The sequence below is a fragment of the Centruroides sculpturatus genome, unplaced genomic scaffold (genome assembly GCF_000671375.1).
Source record: "Centruroides sculpturatus isolate CEXI.00-Female unplaced genomic scaffold, Cexi_2.0 scaffold1539, whole genome shotgun sequence".
Lineage (NCBI taxonomy): Eukaryota > Metazoa > Arthropoda > Arachnida > Scorpiones > Buthidae > Centruroides > Centruroides sculpturatus.
The window spans coordinates 115,331-136,567 of NW_019385842.1; the positions used below are offsets into that span (position 1 = coordinate 115,331).

A 21,237-nucleotide genomic window follows, 5' to 3' on the forward strand; every position below is an offset into this window, starting at 1 on the left:
ACGGGTTTTAACAAAGACATTCAGTATAAACTAGTTTCAACTAGACAAAACGGGTTTTAACAAAGACATTCAGTATAAACTAGTTTCAACTAGACAAAACGGGTTTTAACAAAGACATTCAGTATAAACTAGTTTCAACTAGTTAAAACGCGTTCTAACTAAAAACGGGTTTTGACTGTAACATATATATATATATTTCTTGCAAATATTCATTTTATGTGGTTAAACCTGTAATTTACTAATTATACAATTTACATGTAAATATATGTATAATTTATAACCTTATTTTTCTAGTTATATGTATCATGTCCTTGTTGAAGATGGACTTGTTTATATCTGTGCAACAAATGTTGAATTTGGCAGACGTCTACCTTATGCTTATTTGATAGAAGTAAGTTACAGAATAGAAAATAATAATCATAATAAAAATATGATTTTATCATTTCCAAATATAAATTGATTAATATCTAACTTATATATCAAAAAGAGAATATTTAAGTTAGATATTTTTCCATATTTATTAATATTTAAAACTTGTTACCTCTAGTTTTCAAAAAAATAAATTTGCAGCAAGTACAAATTTTCGTTTTTTGTGTTGATTTTGTTATTGTTTGGTTTCTGTATGTTTTGTTCAATCTGATTTTGTTTGTCATTCTTTTATCATGAATTGTTGATCATAATTTGTCTATATTATAAATGATTACTTGATAATTGCTTGCAAATAAAAAATAATATGAATACTTATATAACGAATGAACGGGATAAATATACTAATAATAAAACACGCCTTTAAAAATCCAGCTAATAAAAATTAATAATGTAAAAACATTTTCGATCGTATCTTAATGATCTTCTTCAGTTACCATAACATAGAATAAAATCGAACACAAAAAAGAACGTAAATACAAAATTAAAATATAAATAACAGAAAAGTAGCTATGTTGATAAAATAAACGAAAAATATAAATTAATCCAAAAAAATGTCCCTTAACAAAAATAAAAATAAATAAAGTCATTAATTCTTGTAAAAGGATCGCCATGCGGTAGGTAAAGAGTCCGCATCTCTATGGTTGATGCAACCAGTTTTCTTGTGTGCCTTAAAGATCTCTAATTTCTCCAGATATTTCATTGTATGTAAATTTGTCGTAGGTTTAATTATTTCTGCTTGATCCCAATGGACTTGAATGTCGTATTGTGTTGCATAAGACGATAGCATGGTGTTGTCAAGTGCACAACTTGCAGCAATGTATCAAAGAGCATAAATATATAATTAATAAGAAACTTGACAACACCGTGCTATTGTCTTATGCAACACAACAGACATTCAAGTCCATTGGGATCGAGCGGAAATAATTAAACCTACGACAAATTTACATACAATGAAATATCTGGAGAAATTAGAGATCTTTAATGCACACAAGAAAACTGGTTGCATCAACCATAGAGATGCGGACTCTTTACCTACCGCATGGCGATCCTTTTACAAGAATTAATGACTTTATTTATTTTTATTTTTGTNGCTCCATCTGAATTTAATGCTGCAGAAGAAGAGAATTTTATTGAATTCTCTTGTGACAATACATTGAAAACAAAATTTAGCAGCATGGAATTAATTGAACTTTGGATATCAGTAAAAGATGAATATTCCTTCTGAATGGTACAGCTCAGAGAATCTTAATTTCATTTGTGACTTCTTATTTGTGCAAAGCTGAGTTTGTCGCTGTGATAAAAACTAAGTATTGCATGAAAATCAATGTGGAGAAGGAAATGAGGGTGGCTGTGTCCAGTTTGATTCCAAGGTTTGAGACAATTTGCAGTGGTTAACAGGCTCATCTATCCTACTAATTATAATTAATTTAATTTGTTCAATTACATTTTTTTGTTACCTTAAATATGTGTTTTATTTATTTTTTACTTTACGTCCTAACTCTTTAATTTAAAAAAAATATATTGGCTATTTCTCTATTTTGCAAATTGTACTTGTTAGAATTTTACATAGGGTGCCTTGGAAAAAGCTGAATTTAGCAAGGGCATCGAGAATCAAAAATGTTTGAGAACCACTGATATAGACTTCTCAGAAGACTGATGTTTGGAACATCAGTTACAAACTATACCAAAATACAATACATTGTCTAGAATATTAAAACATTAAATATTTAAATAAAAAGAACACAAAAATAAAATTCAAAAATACCCTTAAATTCTAATAAAATTGAAATAAAATATAAAAATAGAACTAGAATTGTAAATTTTAAATACAAAAATATATATTAGAAAATGTAACTAGAAGTTTCTATAAAGTTTATTTTTTACAATAAACTTCCGTACTGATGATAAACTGTCTGCATCTCTTGCATTAATACAAAATTATCCTCCAACCTACTCTTATATATTTCAAATTTTTTCAGCATTCTTTGTTAATGTTGGGGATTTGTAAAGTCTTAATTATCTCTATCTCATTCCATTTCATCGTAGAGCCTTCCATTTGTGACATGTGGGATAATACTGTATTGTAAAAGCCTTCTTTACATTATACTGATGATCTTTAAGTCTAACTCTCAAGTTTCTTTTGATGACTCCAATATAATTCTTCTTTATTCCTAATTGCATATTTTCATAAGGTATCTACACACCTGCTTTATCCTCTTTCTTTAACATATCTTTGTCATTCCTCAATACAACTTTCTCCTAAAATATATTGAGTTGTTCGGAAAGTAATTTAATTTCTTTTACCACTAGACGGATTAGTCATATTTTTCCCGCTATTTTCATTCTAAACTATATCATTATATATTTTGACAGCTAGCATTTTAAGGCTTATTTGTAAAAAATTTTGTTTGATTCTGTGCAATTGTTTATTTTTTGTGTCCCATCAAATATGGAAGATCAAAAGCAGCATTTTCGGCATATTTTGCTCTTTCATTACCGTAAGAGTGCTGTTCAAGTGAGAAAAAAATTGTGTGACAGGTATGGAGAAGATGTATTGACAGAACAACAGTACCAAAACTGGTTTACAAAATTTCGTTCTAGCAATTTCAATATTGAAGATGCACCACGTTCTAGATGGCCAGTTGAAGCCAATGAAAACAAAATAAAGATACTGATTGAAGCAAACTGCCGAATAACAACACGTGAAATTACTAAGAGATTAAATTTGTCAAATTGAATCGTTTATGATTACTTGAAACAAATTGGTTTCGTTTCAAAGCTTTATTTATGGGTTCCACATGTTCTTAAAGAGAGATGCTCTCTTTGGTTGGATTTTAAGGAATTTTTTTTTTTGAGCTTTTACCAGACAATTTAACAATTGATTTGAAAGTGTACTGCCATCGAGTAAACAAATCGAGTAATATCATCAAACAGAAAAGGCGGCCAGAATTGATCAACAAAACAGGTGTAGTGTTTTACCATGATGATGTCAAATTTCACACAAGTTTGGTAACTCATCAGAAACTGTTATAACTTAGATGGGATGTGCTATCACACCAACCATATTCATCAGATTGAGCACACTCAGATTATTTGTTCTGGTCTATACAAATTTTTTTTAACTGTAAAACATTTACTTGAAATGACAATGTCAAAAATCACTTGGATCAGTTTTTTGTAAGCAACGATCAAAACTTTTATGAATGTGAAATCATGCTACTACCAGAAACGATGACAACAGGTATTTGACCAAAATGGTTGATTTCCATGGAAAAAAACGAAATTACTTTCCAAACAACCCAATATTTTTGTATTTAAAATTTACAATTCTAGTTCTATTTTTATATTTTATTTTACAGTTGAACTTAGTTAATTTGAAGTTCAAGGGGAGTGCAAAATCATTCGAAATATCCAAAATTTGAATTAACTAATTTTATCAATAATTATTAAGTAACATAGATATAGTGTAATTACTTTGTTATCACATTTTCCTATTAAACTTAACACTGAACATAAAATGAAAGCAAAACTTGCCTAGACAGCAAAAAGTAAGAAGTGATTGCAAATTTTGTGCAACTAATCATTTATAAACAAGAGGAAAAAAATTATCAGTAAAAACAAAACACTTCCCATATTGTTTTTAACCATTGTTGCATATTTGTTACAAATATTAAAGATGTTAAAATGAAAATGATGATGTATGAGAGAAATGTTTAAAAGGTGTGAATTGCAAGAATATCATGCTAATTTTGATGTCTACTCTGTTATGTCATGATTTTGTAACCATCCTAAAAATCACTAAAAACACCTGACAACAAAGGGTAGATTAGTGGTGATATGGTGATATTACACTTTCTTTCTTATTCCTTTTTCTACTTTGTTAATTACCTCAACTTTTCAAAGTTACAGAATTATGGTATTATTTATGGTATTATCTACACTTTGGCATGACAGAATACAGTAAAAAAATGCAACTAAACTAAAGTACACTGCTATTTCAAACTACTGTACAGTAAAGGAACAGAACAGTAGGTCTACACTAAATGATTATAGATAATTATCAGCACTTGAAACCTAGCATGTGATGTGACACAGTGGGAATTTCAAACATTCTAGAAATTTCAAACACATTACCTACTTAACAACCTACTGTTGTTAAGTAGGTCTCCTGTTGCTTTTTATCCATTATGTAGCCTTCAGTAAACCACAAATTAGGACAACTGTAGAGCAGACAAGAATTCCAAAAAAATAGATATTCTACAATAGTAAAACTTTAGTAATTAATATAAGACTACTCTCGCTTCAAATTATCCAAAAATTAGAAAACAGTTTGAATTAAACAGGTAATTTTAACATTACATGTAATAGGATACTCAGGGAATTTGAAAAATTCAAATTATCCAAAATTTGAATTAAACAAGTTGGACTGTATTTTAATTTTGTTTAAATTTAAGGTTATTTCTGAATTTTCATGTTACTTTTATATTAGAATTTTATTTTTGTGTTTTTTATATTCAAATATTTAATGTTTTAATGTTCTGTACATAATGTATTCTATTTTGGAACAGTTTGTAACTGATGTTCCAAAAATCAGTCACCTGAGGATGACCTATATATAGGCTGAGAACATTAGTTTAAAAAACAAATGAGTGTTTCTCAGCAGCCGAAAGTGTTTAGTGATGAATTATAAAGTGGATTGTGAGAGACTTTTTGATAAACATTAACACCATTGTTGAAAATGATGAGGACAAGGAAGTGTACTCAATGGTCACTTTGCTGTCCCAGGCACAACATTAATCTGTAAGGGTTGTTGTTGATTGTATTAAGAAACTTTAGATGGGAGGGTTACAATTCCATACAATCAGAATATCATCCATGTATCTGGAATAAAGAATGATGCAATCTTCAAAGGTCAGAAGCAAATTCTACTCCAATAATTGAACCACAAGTTCACAAAGGATCCGTGAAGTTGGACTACCTGTGGATAAGCATCTAGATTGAAGATACATGGAACTCACATAGCAGGAGGAGGAGTGGCAGATGAAGTGAGTCAACTGCAAGATAGACAAATGATAGTTATGCATATGTTTACCATGAAAAGCAGAAAATGGAATGTCTAATGGAAGTCACTGAAAAAAGTGACTGAAAGTCATAAATGGTGAAGTACACCTTCATTAGCAGCTTAAGTTCAAATAATTTTCTTAATAAAGTGCCCTGTTCTTTAACAACATACAGTGATACCTTGACTTGCGCTACCTGGACTTACACAAACCCGGAGTTACACAATTTTCAAATATCGTTGATTCATCTTTTGTTTGAGCACCAGGCAACTCTTGATTACTCATTCCCTCCACACTATTGTTCAACTTACATGTTCGGACGTGTCGCACGGAATCGACACATATCTACAATTTATTTTGTGTTATTTATTTCCGTGTTTGTTATATCTAGGGAGACTCGAGAGACTCTATGTGGTGATTTCTTGTAACAATGAATGAATCAAAAGACGAGATAAGATTAACGAGAACATTTATTAGCTTACATACATCTGACTTGGATTTTACACACATTGAGAAATGATACCCCGATTTACGCGGTTATCACTCGGTCCCACCTATCGCATAAGTTCGAGGTATTACTGTACAGAGATTGCTGGAAGCGTACTGTAATAAAGTGATTAATAATCCTTTTGACATATTGTGAGAGATGATGCTTTATCAATAACAGGACATAGCTGTGAATCATGTTTGTGGATCTTCTCAAAGGCAAACATTTGAGGCATAGTAAGAGCTGAATGTATAGCTGTGTATTTGAAAATCATCCAATTCTGGATTGAAGCTTTTGTAAGTAATTTTTAAATATAGTATATAAAAGATGGTTAAATTACATAAAATAAATATTAGTATTAATCAAGCAATTTTTAACTTTGTTTTGCAGTATGAAATTTTAATTTATTGACATTGGATTAAAGTCTCTTGAATTATGATTGTTAAGCAAAGAATAAATGTCTTTCATCCTTGAAGTTAATACTTTTTCCTTTTTCCAGCTTTGTAAATTTCCAGTGCTTCAAGGGCCCAGATGTTGTCATCACATTTTACCATATTTCTATATTTCATCTATTATTGATAATTTAATATTTTAGGTGTCCTTGCAAATTTTAAATTTTAAAATACATTCAAAATCTTATAATTATTTGCTCTTTGTCCAATATTGTAATAAATCTGAACAGCTATATGTAACTTGCTTTAGATTTTATTATACCAATATGTATACATTTCAGGCCATATACCTTTCTTTGGTTGGTTATAATTCAAGTGTTTTTGTATTTTCCAATTTTAATTCACAATTTGTATCCTCCTCCTATTTTCTAAGATATGTAAAATCTACTCTGTTACAATATAATTCAAGTATTTTTGTGTATTTTCCTATTTTCATTTAACATTAAATTTTAATTCATAATTGGTAACCATCTCCTAGTTTCATTCTGAAACTAGGAGATGGTTACCAATTATGAATTAAAATTTATTGTTTTATTATGTGTTTTGTTTATATGTTATAAATTTATATGTTATTTATTTTATTTTTAGTAATTACAAATCATTAATGTACAAAATTTTGTATTGTCTTCTATTAGTACATATTGTACAGAGTAACTTAAGTTAAATGTTACCCATATATTTTTTTAAAAAAGTGATGAGAGCAATTTAAATTTATACTATCAAATTCAAAATTAATTTTATATACTAGTATACAATGGCTTTGCTGATTGGAGTAGTTATAATCCATATGCAATTGAAAGGCCAATGGGTTCTTCAAATATTAGTTTAATTAACTTAAGTATAAACAATTTTTTATGAAATGAAAATTATAGAAGAAAAAAAGCATAAAAACTAGAAAAAAAAATCTCAATCTGGTAAAAGTTTTGAATTGAAAACTGCTTAGTGGAAATATTCTTATGTACTAGTTCTTGTAATAATGCAGTAAAGATTTTATCTACATTGCGTTATTAGTTTTGCACCTAAATATAAAAAGAAGATTATAAGTTAATTTAAAATACTTTAATTTTTAACTTACTAATAATAACAAATATAAATTTTTACTAATAATTTATATATTTTTTTTATTTTTCTGTATTAATTTCTTTCTTATATTAAAAGAATTTTTTAAACAAATTTTTATTTTAATAACTATTAAAAATAATAATTAAAGAACAATTATCAATACATTATATATATGTTACAGTCAAAACCCGTTTTTAGTTAGAACGCGTTTTAACTAGTTGAAACTAGTTTATACTGAATGTCTTTGTTAAAACCCGTTTTGTCTAGTTGAAACTAGTTTATACTGAATGTCTTTGTTAAAACCCGTTTTGTCTAGTTGAAACTAGTTTATACTGAATGTCTTTGTTAAAACCCGTTTTGTCTAGTTGAAACTAGTTTATACTGAATGTCTTTGTTAAAACCCGTTTTGTCTAGTTGAAACTAGTTTATACTGAATGTCTTTGTTAAAACCCGTTTTGTCTAGTTGAAACTAGTTTATACTGAATGTCTTTGTTAAAACCCGTTTTGTCTAGTTGAAACTAGTTTATACTGAATGTCTTTGTTAAAACCCGTTTTGTCTAGTTGAAACTAGTTTATACTGAATGTCTTTGTTAAAACCCGTTTTGTCTAGTTGAAACTAGTTTATACTGAATGTCTTTGTTAAAACCCGTTTTGTCTAGTTGAAACTAGTTTATACTGAATGTCTTTGTTAAAACCCGTTTTGTCTAGTTGAAACTAGTTTATACTGAATGTCTTTGTTAAAACCCGTTTTGTCTAGTTGAAACTAGTTTATACTGAATGTCTTTGTTAAAACCCGTTTTGTCTAGTTGAAACTAGTTTATACTGAATGTCTTTGTTAAAACCCGTTTTGTCTAGTTGAAACTAGTTTATACTGAATGTCTTTGTTAAAACCCGTTTTGTCTAGTTGAAACTAGTTTATACTGAATGTCTTTGTTAAAACCCGTTTTGTCTAGTTGAAACTAGTTTATACTGAATGTCTTTGTTAAAACCCGTTTTGTCTAGTTGAAACTAGTTTATACTGAATGTCTTTGTTAAAACCCGTTTTGTCTAGTTGAAACTAGTTTATACTGAATGTCTTTGTTAAAACCCGTTTTGTCTAGTTGAAACTAGTTTATACTGAATGTCTTTGTTAAAACCCGTTTTGTCTAGTTGAAACTAGTTTATACTGAATGTCTTTGTTAAAACCCGTTTTGTCTAGTTGAAACTAGTTTATACTGAATGTCTTTGTTAAAACCCGTTTTGTCTAGTTGAAACTAGTTTATACTGAATGTCTTTGTTAAAACCCGTTTTGTCTAGTTGAAACTAGTTTNGGGCGGAAATAATTAAACCTACGACAAATTTACATACAATGAAATATCTGGAGAAATTAGAGATCTTTAATGCACACAAGAAAACTGGTTGCATCAACCATAGAGATGCAGACTCTTTACCTACCGCATGGCGATCCTTTTACAAGAATTAATGACTTTATTTATTTTTATTTTTGTTAAGGGACATTTTTTCGGATTAATTTATATTTTTCCTATATATTTTATCAACATAGCTACTTTTCCGTTATTTATATTTTAATTTTGTATTTACGTTCTTTTTTGTGTTCGATTTTATTCTATGTTATGGTAACTGAAGAAGATCATTAAGATACGATCGAAAACGTTTTTACATTATTAATTTTTATTAGCTGGATTTTTAAAGGTGTGTTTTATTATTAATAATATGAAATTAAGTAGTATACTATATTACCAATAAATAAGATACTTATTCAAATTAGTTACTATCTTGTAACTCAAAATTTAATACAATCATAAGTAGGCTTACCATGATATTTTTTTCTCAAACCGGGACAATTTTGAGAAAATAGTCACAACAGAAAATAAAGCCTAATGGGATAAGTACCTATGATTAAAAAGGCTAAATAAAGAAGTTATTTAAAAAATGACGAGTTAAAAGCAATTTTTAATAACTCAACGAACATACCTTATTATTAAGAACTTATTAATATTTATCACTAGTATGAACTTTCTTTAAAAATTCTTTGTCACTTAAATCGGTATTATTAAAATATGACAATAATTTGGGGAAGTTCCTTCCACTGCTACTAGGCTTACCTTGTGTTTCACATATATCAAGTGATTTTTAATGTCCCAGCATCCACCATGAGTTACTGAAAATTCTGAAAAGTACATTTCCTTTGTCAAGATGATCACAAACTTGTTCAAAAAATGGATAATCCTTTTTTAATTTATCAGTAAAAACAGTTTCTTTTTGGCATTTTGGAGATTAGATTAATTTAACGTAAAGTACAAAATAATCACAAATGCTGACTAGAACTTTGAATTTTGAACTCAAATAAGATAGGACATTCACAACAATGACATGGCCAGTGTATGTTTCAGTATTGCCAACTCTAATTGAAATAAAATATCAAAAAAATGAAATGAAGATATTTGAATCTCATAGGCTACATACTATTGTAAATTCTATGGAAAAATATCTGGATGAAAAAATAAAACATCTAAATTCATTAGGCTACATTCTATAAATTTTGGGGGAAAACATCTAGACAACATTGAAAGTATTTAGATCTACAGTAGTGGTGAAAAATAGATCTACCCTTGACATATTTTTAAAAAATGCAACCTCTATTTTGTTTACCACCTACTACATAATTAACATTGTGATAGTTGAAAAGAGCACAAAAAATGAATCAAAATACTCAATTGAATCAAACAGATATTATTTTAAATTTGATTTACAAAAGAAAAAATGAAGTTTTTATTTTTTATACTGTGACAAAAGTAGAGCTACCAAAAGAAATATGCAGATTTGTCTAGTATTTTAGGACAAAATATTAGTACTTTGTAGCGTAACCAGAGATTCTGATCACTGCATCACATCTACGTTCCATTGAATCAAGTAAGTTGTCTCGAGGAATACAATTATCGAATGATATCAAACAAAGAATGGTAGATATGCATTTGAAGGAAAAAAAGGCCTTTACTAAAATTGGTGACATCTTTAATGTGCATAAAACTGTTATTGTGAAAGTGGTGAAGTATTTTCAAATATATGGGACCATTGTTTTTGCCGAAAAGACCACGATAAACAACACCAGAGTTGGATCATTTGATCAGGCATACAAGTGCAGCCAAACCCTTGTTTGACTGCTTCACATATTAAATGTGAAGTGGGTAACCCAGATATAAGCTTAAGGACTGTATGAAGATGTTTGACTAGTTTTGGATTACATGGGAGACAACCAGCAAAGAAACAACTCATCTCTGCAAAAAACAAAGTTGAGATTAGAGTTTGCACATGAACACACCACTTGTACCAAACAAAAATGGTCCAAGGTGTTATGAATTGATGAATCTAAATTCAATGTCATCTCTAGTGATGGTATATGATTTGTCAGACAACCAGTGAACATGAGATGTGACCCAAAATACACAGTTCCTACGATAAAGCATGACAGTCGCTGCCTAATGGTATGGGGATGTTTCTCTGCAAATGGAACTGGTCCAATTCATAGAATTAATGGAATAATGGATCAAACTGTTTATCAGGATATATTGCAGAATCAAATGCTTCCTAATGCACGTCGTTCAATGCCAAGAGGATAGATCTTCCAACAGGTCAATGACCCAAAACACAAAGCAAATTTAATAAAGCAATGGTTTCAACAGAAAAAGGTGAATCTTATGAATCTTACGTCATGGCCAGCCCAATTGCCAGACCTAAACCCCATAGAGAGAATCTTTGGGATGAAGTTGGGTGTTGTATATGCCAGTGTACATATTCGAATCCAGATGAATTGTGGTCTGCCATGGCATGAGATTTCCCAATCAGTGCTTGACAACTTAGTTGATTCAATGGAATGTAGATGTGATGCAGTGATCAGAAGCTCTGGTTATGCCACAAAGTACTAATATTTTTTCCTAAAAATACTGGACAAATCTGCATACTTCCTTTGGTGGTAGCTCTTTTGTCACAGTGTAAAATATAAAAACTTCATTTTTTCTTTTGTAATACAAATTTAAAATAAAATCTGATTAAATTGAATATTTTGACTCATATTTTGTGCTCTTTTCAACTATCACAATATTAATTATGTAGTAGTGGTAAACAAAATAGAGGTTGCATTTTTTAAAAATATGTCAAGGGTAACTCTACTTTTGCCACTACTGTAGATACAAAATATTTAGATTGGCAACAGGGAGTGTAACAGAGGGGATTATTTTAGTTGCCAAATTGTCATTTTACCTGAGGCTGCACTATTTTTACTTCTTGTATATTCGGCACTTTTAAAATTTTACCAAATAACCAGGATAAAATGACAAACTGGCTGGGATGCATGGACCTCATCATCAAACTGGGACAGTCCCAGTTAAAGCAAGATGTCTGGTAAGCCTAATCATAAGTGAAATACTAACATTAAGAAAAAGTTATATAAAAGAATTATTCATTTCTTGATTTTAGAATGATGATCATATTCTAGTTTGTATGAAGTAAAATAAAATAGTAGATTGTATTTCACATCAGAAATGATTTTTTTCTGTTGCATAGAATTCATTTTCTTGTTTTTATATTATTTTTTTAATAATTTAATCTATCAATTGATGATGATAATGAATTGATAAGTGTTTAATAATTTTTTAATTGCAAAAATAAACTTTTATGTAAACTGTTTAATTTTTAATATGAATATACTCACTGCATTCACTGCTTCACCAACAGTTTAATAGCAAATGATTTAGCTATTTCAGTAATTGTACTTAGCAATGATACTTACAATCTGAGAAAAACATTAAGATTTTTGCTTAACATATTTTTTCTAAGTGAACATGAGATGTGAACTCCATATTGAATATAATTATTTTCAATAGTTTCAATAATTCAGTTGATAATTCTACATATATATTAAGCAATATATAGGTTGAACCTCTTTAATCTGGCATGTTTTGGGTCTGCTGCTACTAATTTGTAGATCTGTTATGTCTACTTATTTAATTCAAAGAAGATTAATTAAAGAAAAGCCAAGAATCAACTACATTGCAACAGTGTTTGAATAAAGTCATTAATAACTTACTCATTTCAATGTAGAAAATTCATTTTTCTGCAACTTGTCTGTTGCTTATATACACATAACTGATGAGTGTAGAGAACCTAATAACCCGCATAACTTAAAGGCAGTACTGATTATGAAGACTCTGCTGACTTCTGATGTAATCTGAGTTACAGCAACTACAAGTAGTTTAGTTTTAGTCTTAATATTACATGAAACAATAAAAACCTTTGGAGGTATTAATGGTTTTATTATTTCCTGAAGCTTGGCTCTACCTTTAATACTGTAATGTGTGTTTGGAGCATATGGTTACATAGGTGGTTTTTCTTTCCCATCAGTTATATATAACAGAGAAAATATGGCAATTGGTCAAAAATGACCTTCCAAGATTTTTACATTTTTGAAATCAGGACCTTGAAATGTCAAGAAATGTAAAATATTTAGGTGTTTTTTTTTGTGCATATGGATGTTAGAATGTATGTATGGGAGGGCACCCACTTTTAAACTTAATAATTCCTATGCCTTTTGTTGAAAATTTCTGAAATTTTGCAAAGAAAGTTTGTGTATTAGGGAGATTGATGCTAAAAAATTTGGTGGTTAAAAATCAACTGGATGGGGCGATATAGAAGGTTGTGTGTTATATCTCAAGTAGGGTTGGACTTAGTAAAGATTTTACTTGTTATTAGCATTTACAATTTTTTTATTAAACTCATCCCCACTTTTAAAATTAAACTTTTTACCATTTTATAGTAATTAATAATAATAAAAGTTTTTAATAAAATATTATAACAGATGGTACCATATGCCACATGCTGGAAAAATTAAGCAACTCGTTGTTGAATTTTTTTATATGAATCTTAAAGGTCAATTTCTGTAATCCAGCATTCCTTGTAGTCCAGCAACGGTCTGATCTCAAGGTTGTCAGATAAAGGAGATTCAACCTGTATTAATTATTATTTAAATTGTTATTTGTAGACTGGTGTTGGCCCATAGCAAGTTTCCAAAAAGATCTTTTGTATGGATGTCCAAAAATGTGTTATGTCCATTTGTTTGTATTTTATTTTTATTATTAATATTAAAATTTATAAATAGTAGTCAAGTTTTTTAACTTCATTTTTAAGATCAAATTTATAACAATGCAAATCTTGCCAAAACATATCTATTGTCATCCTTATGATCAATGTGCGTTTTGTAACTTCTAATTTAAAAATAATTGATCATAACTTGGGCCATAGATTGCCATGATGGGGCCTGTATGAGACTAATGCTTGGCATTGCCAGCATTCAGTTCCAGGTTTTCAAAGTGAAGGCTGATGCCTAAGTGATTTCCATCACTTAGGCAATTGGCTGGTGATATACAAGGTGTAAATGAGATGATGATTCCCAGATTGGGAACAGGTTCAGTGGTTCAAACTTATTTGCTTGTTATCTTATTACCAGAATGTGTCATATGAGTGGTAGAGGGCTGTGAAGTTTTGCTTAATGCTATTCCTATGGCACTCTGGTGTATCAAAAATGCACCTCTGTTAGGGAAATGGGTTTGTGTATTACTGAATACCTACTGATCATGTATTTATGCTGTAGTGCTCTGCAAAATGTGACATATGTTTGAAAAGGTGGCTGGCAACTTTATTACATAAAATGTACCTCTTGATGATATTTTTCCAAACTCTTTGGAATATATCTGGAAGTTCTCTGATGTCTGTAGTTACTGCTATTATCCATTCTGCAGGATGGTCTGACTGCACTGCAATTTTATATTAAGCAAAATTTAGCTGCTCTTTGCCACTCAGTTCTAGCCATAACTGTAATAAGTAAATACAAGAAATCCTTATTAGTTTGAACTGGAATAGTTCAAAATCCTGTTAGTTCATAATTGTACTTTTGTTCTTGTTGGGGAGATAGAGATTTACATGTTAAGGAATTTAGTTAGTTCAAAATACAGCTACTTCAAAATTTGAAGTGAAAATTCTGTTCAAACTGTGATATGTGTATGTTAACTTGTTCATCTAGATCGAAGTATCTCCGTACTATAAGAGACCAAGTACAACCTTAATCTGGTTGACATGGCTTTGCTTTCACAGTAACACATTTTCAGGTGTTACCTTATCCATGGTCTATCCTTGTTTTTCTTATTTCATAAGAGCTGAGTTTTGGGATTGCAAGATTGGACTACATAGCAGATTGAGACATTTAGGCAACTTGCTACTTTTTGGGCCACTTAAAAATAATTTGGATTACATTTTATGGACTTCTGCTTTACTTTTTATAAAAATCTATCTAACAACCTGTGATGATGTCACCAGACACATGCTGTTTATCTGCAGTTTATTTATATTATTATTAATTAACAAAAATAGCATTCTATATATGTATATATATGAACCTATACTTGGTATATATTCCTATGTCAAAATTTGTTACCAGTCTAACACTGTCTGGCATTCCATACGGCCTTTCATAAGCAGATACTTTAAGCTCAGTTGTAGTGATTCATATCTTGCAGGGAATCATATCCTGTTATATGCAATTTGGTCCAAGCAGAAGGTAAAATTTTCAGTGACAATCCTTGGTTGTTAAATGATGTTTCCACAAGGTCAAATTGGAAGAATAGGTAGTTCAGAAGATGCAAAGAATACAACTTAAAAACTATGTTGGATGTTCAAAATCAACATTCATAAAACAGACACTTTGAGAATGGGTCAGGTTTGTTGGAGTGGCATCCAGCAAACCAGACCCATCCCTCACGATGGAAAATTGTCATATGAACTTCTGTATTAAACTTAAGACTTATACTGAATAGGACATATACCATACCAACACAGAAAACATTACATAATGTTTTCTGTGTTGCATTTGTATACAATTATTCAGTTTATTGCTTTATACATTAATGTGTGAGACATGGTTCAAATTTGTAATTATTTTATATATGATTAAGTTCCATAATTTAAATTATAAATTTGTTCTACCAAAATGACCTATGTTGTTAAATAATGTTCTATTTTTTTTTTAAATTTTTTTCTATTTACTTTTCTGAATATGTTACTAGATTGCATTCAATGATGGTCAAACATTTGTTGCATTAAAATTTATTTTTCTAATATATGAATAGAAAAATGTATTTTATTAATTTGACTACAATATATTTTGTACTTATACATTTTATATAGTTATATACAAAATATACAGTACTTTTGATCAATGTCAATTATATGTAATTTTTAATAAAATCAGTTTAATTTTGTGTTTTCATATAATATTTAAAGTGTTATTTTTCTAGATTAAAAGAAGATTTTCAAATAGTAGTCTTATTACTCGTGCAAGATTTGCATCAGAACATGAACTGGATAGAGATTTTGCACCGCTTATGGAAGAACAAATGGTGATTAAAACATGTTCTATTTTTTTTTTTTTTTGGAAGTATTAACTTAGATTTATTATTTATCTAATGTTTTATAATTATTGAGAAATTAAATTGTGAAACTAAATTCATTTTGTGATAATTAGCTGATAATTTTTATGCATTTACAGAAAATTACACTTCAGTTAATATTATTATAAATATTTTAATAAAATAATACTTGTGTTTGTTTTGCAACAATTCAAGCTTTTTCAGACTTACCAAATACAAGGAGACTTGTTTAATAACTTACACTAATAAAGCCAATTTAATACAGTGGAACCTCGGTATACGATCTTAATCAGTTCCTGATGTTTGGACTTATACTGAATAGGACGTATACCAAACCAACCTTTCCCATAAGAAGTAATGTAAAAATGATTAATCTGTTCTCATGTAAAAAAAATCCCTCTTGATTTGGTATATTAATGGGGTTGTAAAATAATTTAAACACTGTTTGAGCACATTAATAAAAAAACTAAATTTATTATAGATTCTTAAAGTTGTTACAGTATATTGTATTATATTATTTAAATCATTAAGTCAAAATCAAATCAAACTCTCCTTAACACCATTTGCAACATTAGCAGATTTAATAATGTCTTTATTTTTCATGATTGTCGATATTGTCGTTCTCGGAATACGGTATGCAACAGTTAAATCTCGAACACGCATGCCACCTTCATATTTCTCAGCAATCTCTTTTTTCAGTTCCATTGTGACTCTAGTCATTTTTTTTAGTTTTCTGTTGCTTTTCATTTGCCTTTTTGCAATTCATGATTAATAAAAAGAATAAAATTTTACTTACGAATTGAAATCAGAAGAAGTTTAACAAAGTTATAAACCGTGGCACTGTGAACGTCTATCTGGTCTAGTACACCGATAGTGCTACTTGTTCATAGATGATGCATATAATTGAATTAAGTCATATACCGAACAAAAGTCATATACCAAGCAAAATTTGTTTCATCCAAACAGGACGTATTCCAAATTGGGCATATTCTAAAGCAGACATATATCGAGGTACAGTACCACTGTACTTATCAATGTGCAGACTGTGCAAGTGCACATATCAGTAAATTTCTGTAGAAATGAAATTTGTAACTTACAAATTTGGTCATGATGCTGCTGGTGAGTACAGTTATCTGAATGTTTTGAATGAATGGTAAATAAACAAAACAAAAAAGAAAAAAAAATTTAGTCTTCACAAGCATCAGTGCATCAGATGATGTCTGTAGCATTACCATGTTTTTCCTTCCACACACTGTTGTGCGTGAGAGTAATTTTGCAACTTTAAAGAGAGAGAGAGAGAGAGTATCATGTCTGAGGGGGATTTTTTCAGTGAGCTGTCATCCTGTTTCATAAAAATTGTAAATAATACAATGTGGATGTTAGGTATTTTGTGGAAACAGAATGGTATCAAAATATGAGACAGTTCCATTGAAGATGATGATATCTGGTCATTTTATTTTATTAGTAATTGAAAGCAATAATTACAGACTAAGTAGGTTTTATGATTATAATAAAGAATAAAAATTATGTTATAATGATACTCTTATCTGAATTATAATATTTTGAAAATACTGCTCAAAATGAACATTGCTGTAAATAAAAGCTATCACATTAAATGAAAGAATAGGGGAGGTTCTGGAGATCCTAGCTTTGGTACTTGAAATTGCTCTCCATGGCCTTGATTATAAATTATTCTTTAAAATTTTTATATAGTAGCATAGCCCAAGTAGGCCTAAGGAAGATTAAACTTTTATAATTTTAAGTTAGACCAGGCTATGATGGTCCCACAGGATCCAAATCAAATAATGAAATGCAAAATACATTGTTATTATTAACATTAGAAATCTCATGGTTAAAACCCATTAACAGTGTAAAAACTGAGAAAATAAAATACAGTAGAGCATTGATTATCCAACCCCCAATTAACCGTCACCTCGGTTAACCAACCACATTCTAGTCAGCAAATTCAAATGTCTGCTAGTGATGTGGCGCTACAATATTTGGCTATGTCTTGGCTACTTTAATATTATTTTTACGTGTTTTAGCTGGCAACACTGGATCGACCATGAAAGGGAACCAGTATTTAAACGAGGCTTAATTTTCTAATTTTTGACGATACAATAGCAACAATTATTATTTTTTAAAAAATTTGATAGGCTTAACATGGAGGAAAATTCAACACGAAGTAGGTTAATAGCGATATACTAATATACTAATTACATGGGATATAATAATATACTGTACTAATAATGGATTTTTTCATACTTTTCAGTTATCCGACTTTTCAATTATTCGACCAACCCCAGCCCCCCAATTGAGTCGGATAATCAATGCTCTACTGTATAAGCAAACAGTAAAAATTAAAGCTGATTTGCTCAGAAAATTTTTAAAAATGATTTATATTTTTTTTTTTGACTGAAAATGTATTTTTGTTTCTGTATCATTTTAATTTATATTATTACTTCGTATTAGTTTATTATAAAATTTTTAAATATTTCAGATTCGTTTTAGTACTGGAGAAGGTGATCAGGTGATGCAATTACAATCTCAAGTTGATGGAGTAATGGGAATAATGACACAGAATATTGAGAAGATAATTGAAAGAGGAGATAAAATAGATGATCTTCTGAATAAAACAGAAGAATTGGGTGTTTCAGTGAGTATGATGTAATTTATTGAAATATTTATTTTTATATATGTATAAGTGAAATAATTGTTTAATTTTTTTCTTGTGTTTTAGTCAATGCAGTTCCATAGTACTTCTCGTCAAGTCCGAAGAAAGATGTTTTGCAAAAACATCAAAATGTGGGTTATATATGGTATAATTTTCTCTGTAATACTTACGTTGATTATCCTTATGGCTACAAATGTTATTCCTGTGAAAAACTTATAAATCATCTTAGTTAGGTTTAAAATTACTTAGTGTTAAACATTTGAAAAAAATTGCATCTTTAATGGTTTCATAAATATATCTAGAATTATTATATTTGCACATTAGATATCAAATTCCAGTTCTTATAAGAAAAAGTAATATATTATAAACTAAAAATTTTTCTTCAATTTTCTTGTACATCATATAGTAGAACTGGCACAGGATTTTGAATATTTAGGTAAAATTTCTACTTGAAAATTTTATAATACAATTTACTGACTATCATTCTTAATTTATATTAATTGCTAATGTTATTTCAATTATTTTTCATAAAATTTGAAGTTTTGGGACCAAGTGTGATTAGTTTTTTAAGAGTTTATTAGTTTTCTAAAACATTCCTTATTTTTTTTTTATTGAATTTTCCATTCCTAATACATATATATATATTGTTCAAGCACACATTGAATACAGTTTTACATTCCGCTGCTTAATTCAGTTCAACCCTCCTTATAAAAGAAATAACCATGATTAAAATGTGCCAACAAGATAATTTTATACCAAAATAAGTGCCTCATAAATCAAAACAATCATTAAATAGCTCATCTGTCCCAGTTAAATCACTAAATCACATCCGGCCAGTTATGTCCAATTGCTCAGCAGACATTCCATCTTCTAAAACTGTGATTAAAGCTGTATTCCATATTAAATCATTCCATCTTTTACATAGCAAAAGTAATTTGGCAGAATAAATGTAAATACCAAAATTTGAAAAATAATGTTTTTTATATTTGAAAATAATTGTAAATGCTATTGATTTATAAATCATTAATTATNTTTTTATGTTGAAGAAATCCTACAACTGAAGACACTTCAAAAGATCTTATCTTATATATTTTGATAACAGTTTTCCTGATTATAATCTTAATGATGTCTTTAATTGATTTTTTTAACATTTGTCTCTTGTACTTTTTCCTCCTTACACTTTTTCAATTTCCTTCATCACGCAAACGGAAAATGGGAAGAGCTGTACTCTGTAAAATACAAATTACATATGCATTAATGAACGAATGTAACAGGTGTTACATTTTATACTTAAATTACTAACTATTTTTCTATGATAACACAGAATTATTTTTTAAAAATATGTAATTATGTCTCTAATTTGTTTATACAAAAATAATAAAATCTATTACTAAAACTATTAAAACTGTGATTAAAGCTGTATTCCATATTAAATCATTCCATCTTTTACATAGCAAAAGTAATTTGGCAGAATAAATGTAAATACCAAAATTTGAAAAATAATGTTTTTTATATTTGAAAATAATTGTAAATGCTATTGATTTATAAATCATTAATTATAAAAAAAATTAATATGGTTATTCTTATGTAAATACTTTATAAATCAATGGCATTTCATCATAAACTTCAAATAGTAAAACCAAATAAAAAGTTGAGGTATTTTGTTTTGGTGCTTATACCATGTACTGTACTTCACTCACTATCAATAAGTTCAATAAGGTATTTTCCTGTATTATCCATAAATGAAATGACAGCAATTAATTTTGCAAGCAGCCTAAGTAATTTTTTTATTTTATACTTATCTATACGAAGTGATGATTGGTTTTGTGTGTATTATTTTATTTACATAAATTATATTTAATTTTGTATAAAAAAAAATATATATATAAATTATTCTGTAATTATTATGTATATATTTATATAAATGATCTGTTTAAAAGATCAAGATATGAAACCAAAGATTTCTACATCCATGTCCATTTTACAATTGTAGCTTTGTCCACAATACTTATGAATTTTAAATACTGATTTTATAATACTGTATTTCAAACAGTCAAAAATAATTTTTAATTATATAAAAGCCAAGATGTTTAAAAAAATTTTGTTAAAATTACTCATTTTATATACCAAACAGTGAAATTTTTCCATTTTCATAAACATGTATTACTGCAATAGTATTTTGTATTCATATGAGATTTTTGTTAAATTGTAAACCCTTTTGGGATTGTTATAAAAAAATTGTAACAATATTTAAAGGATTGTAATTAAAAAAATTTAAAAAATGAACTATTTCTTAACTGTTTTTATCAATTCTGTTTTCCATGTCTCAGTAATATGTTTTAAAAAAGTTATTTTAATAAGAAACTTTCAAGCCAATTTAAATTCTGATAACAATCTCTTGTGGCTTTAAGTAATTTAGCTCTTTTTTTTTATCCTTATTGGTGTTAGCCAATTCTAATTAGTGACAAATATTTGGCAAAATTTGGACAGTACAAAATTACAAAGCAATGTAGCTACATGCAATATAATCACAAGCTGTTTAAAGAACAGACATTTTACGATTTATGGTAAATATAAACAAGAATGTAACATTAAA

The 21,237-nt window shown here is 28.7% G+C and overlaps 1 protein-coding gene and 1 long non-coding RNA gene across 2 annotated transcripts in view; one reads left to right on the forward strand and one right to left on the reverse strand.

The window, feature by feature from the left end:
• Nucleotides 1-19,672, forward strand: part of LOC111642440 (vesicle-associated membrane protein 7-like) — a 55,767-nt gene extending 36,095 nt beyond the window's left edge. The window contains exons 3-6 of the mRNA XM_023388794.1: nt 295-391; nt 15,836-15,937; nt 18,468-18,623; nt 18,708-19,672. Coding sequence (XP_023244562.1) covers nt 295-391; nt 15,836-15,937; nt 18,468-18,623; nt 18,708-18,860 — 508 coding nt within the window. The 3' untranslated portion in view covers nt 18,861-19,672. The remainder of the gene's footprint in view (nt 1-294; nt 392-15,835; nt 15,938-18,467; nt 18,624-18,707) is intronic.
• LOC111642443 lies at nt 6,977-10,241 on the reverse strand. The gene is made up of 3 exons (XR_002759549.1): nt 9,596-10,241; nt 9,306-9,383; nt 6,977-7,447 (listed from the first exon to the last, which is right to left on the reverse strand). It is a non-coding gene; the product is annotated as an uncharacterized LOC111642443 (long non-coding RNA).
• Nucleotides 19,673-21,237: the final 1,565 nt, after the last annotated feature.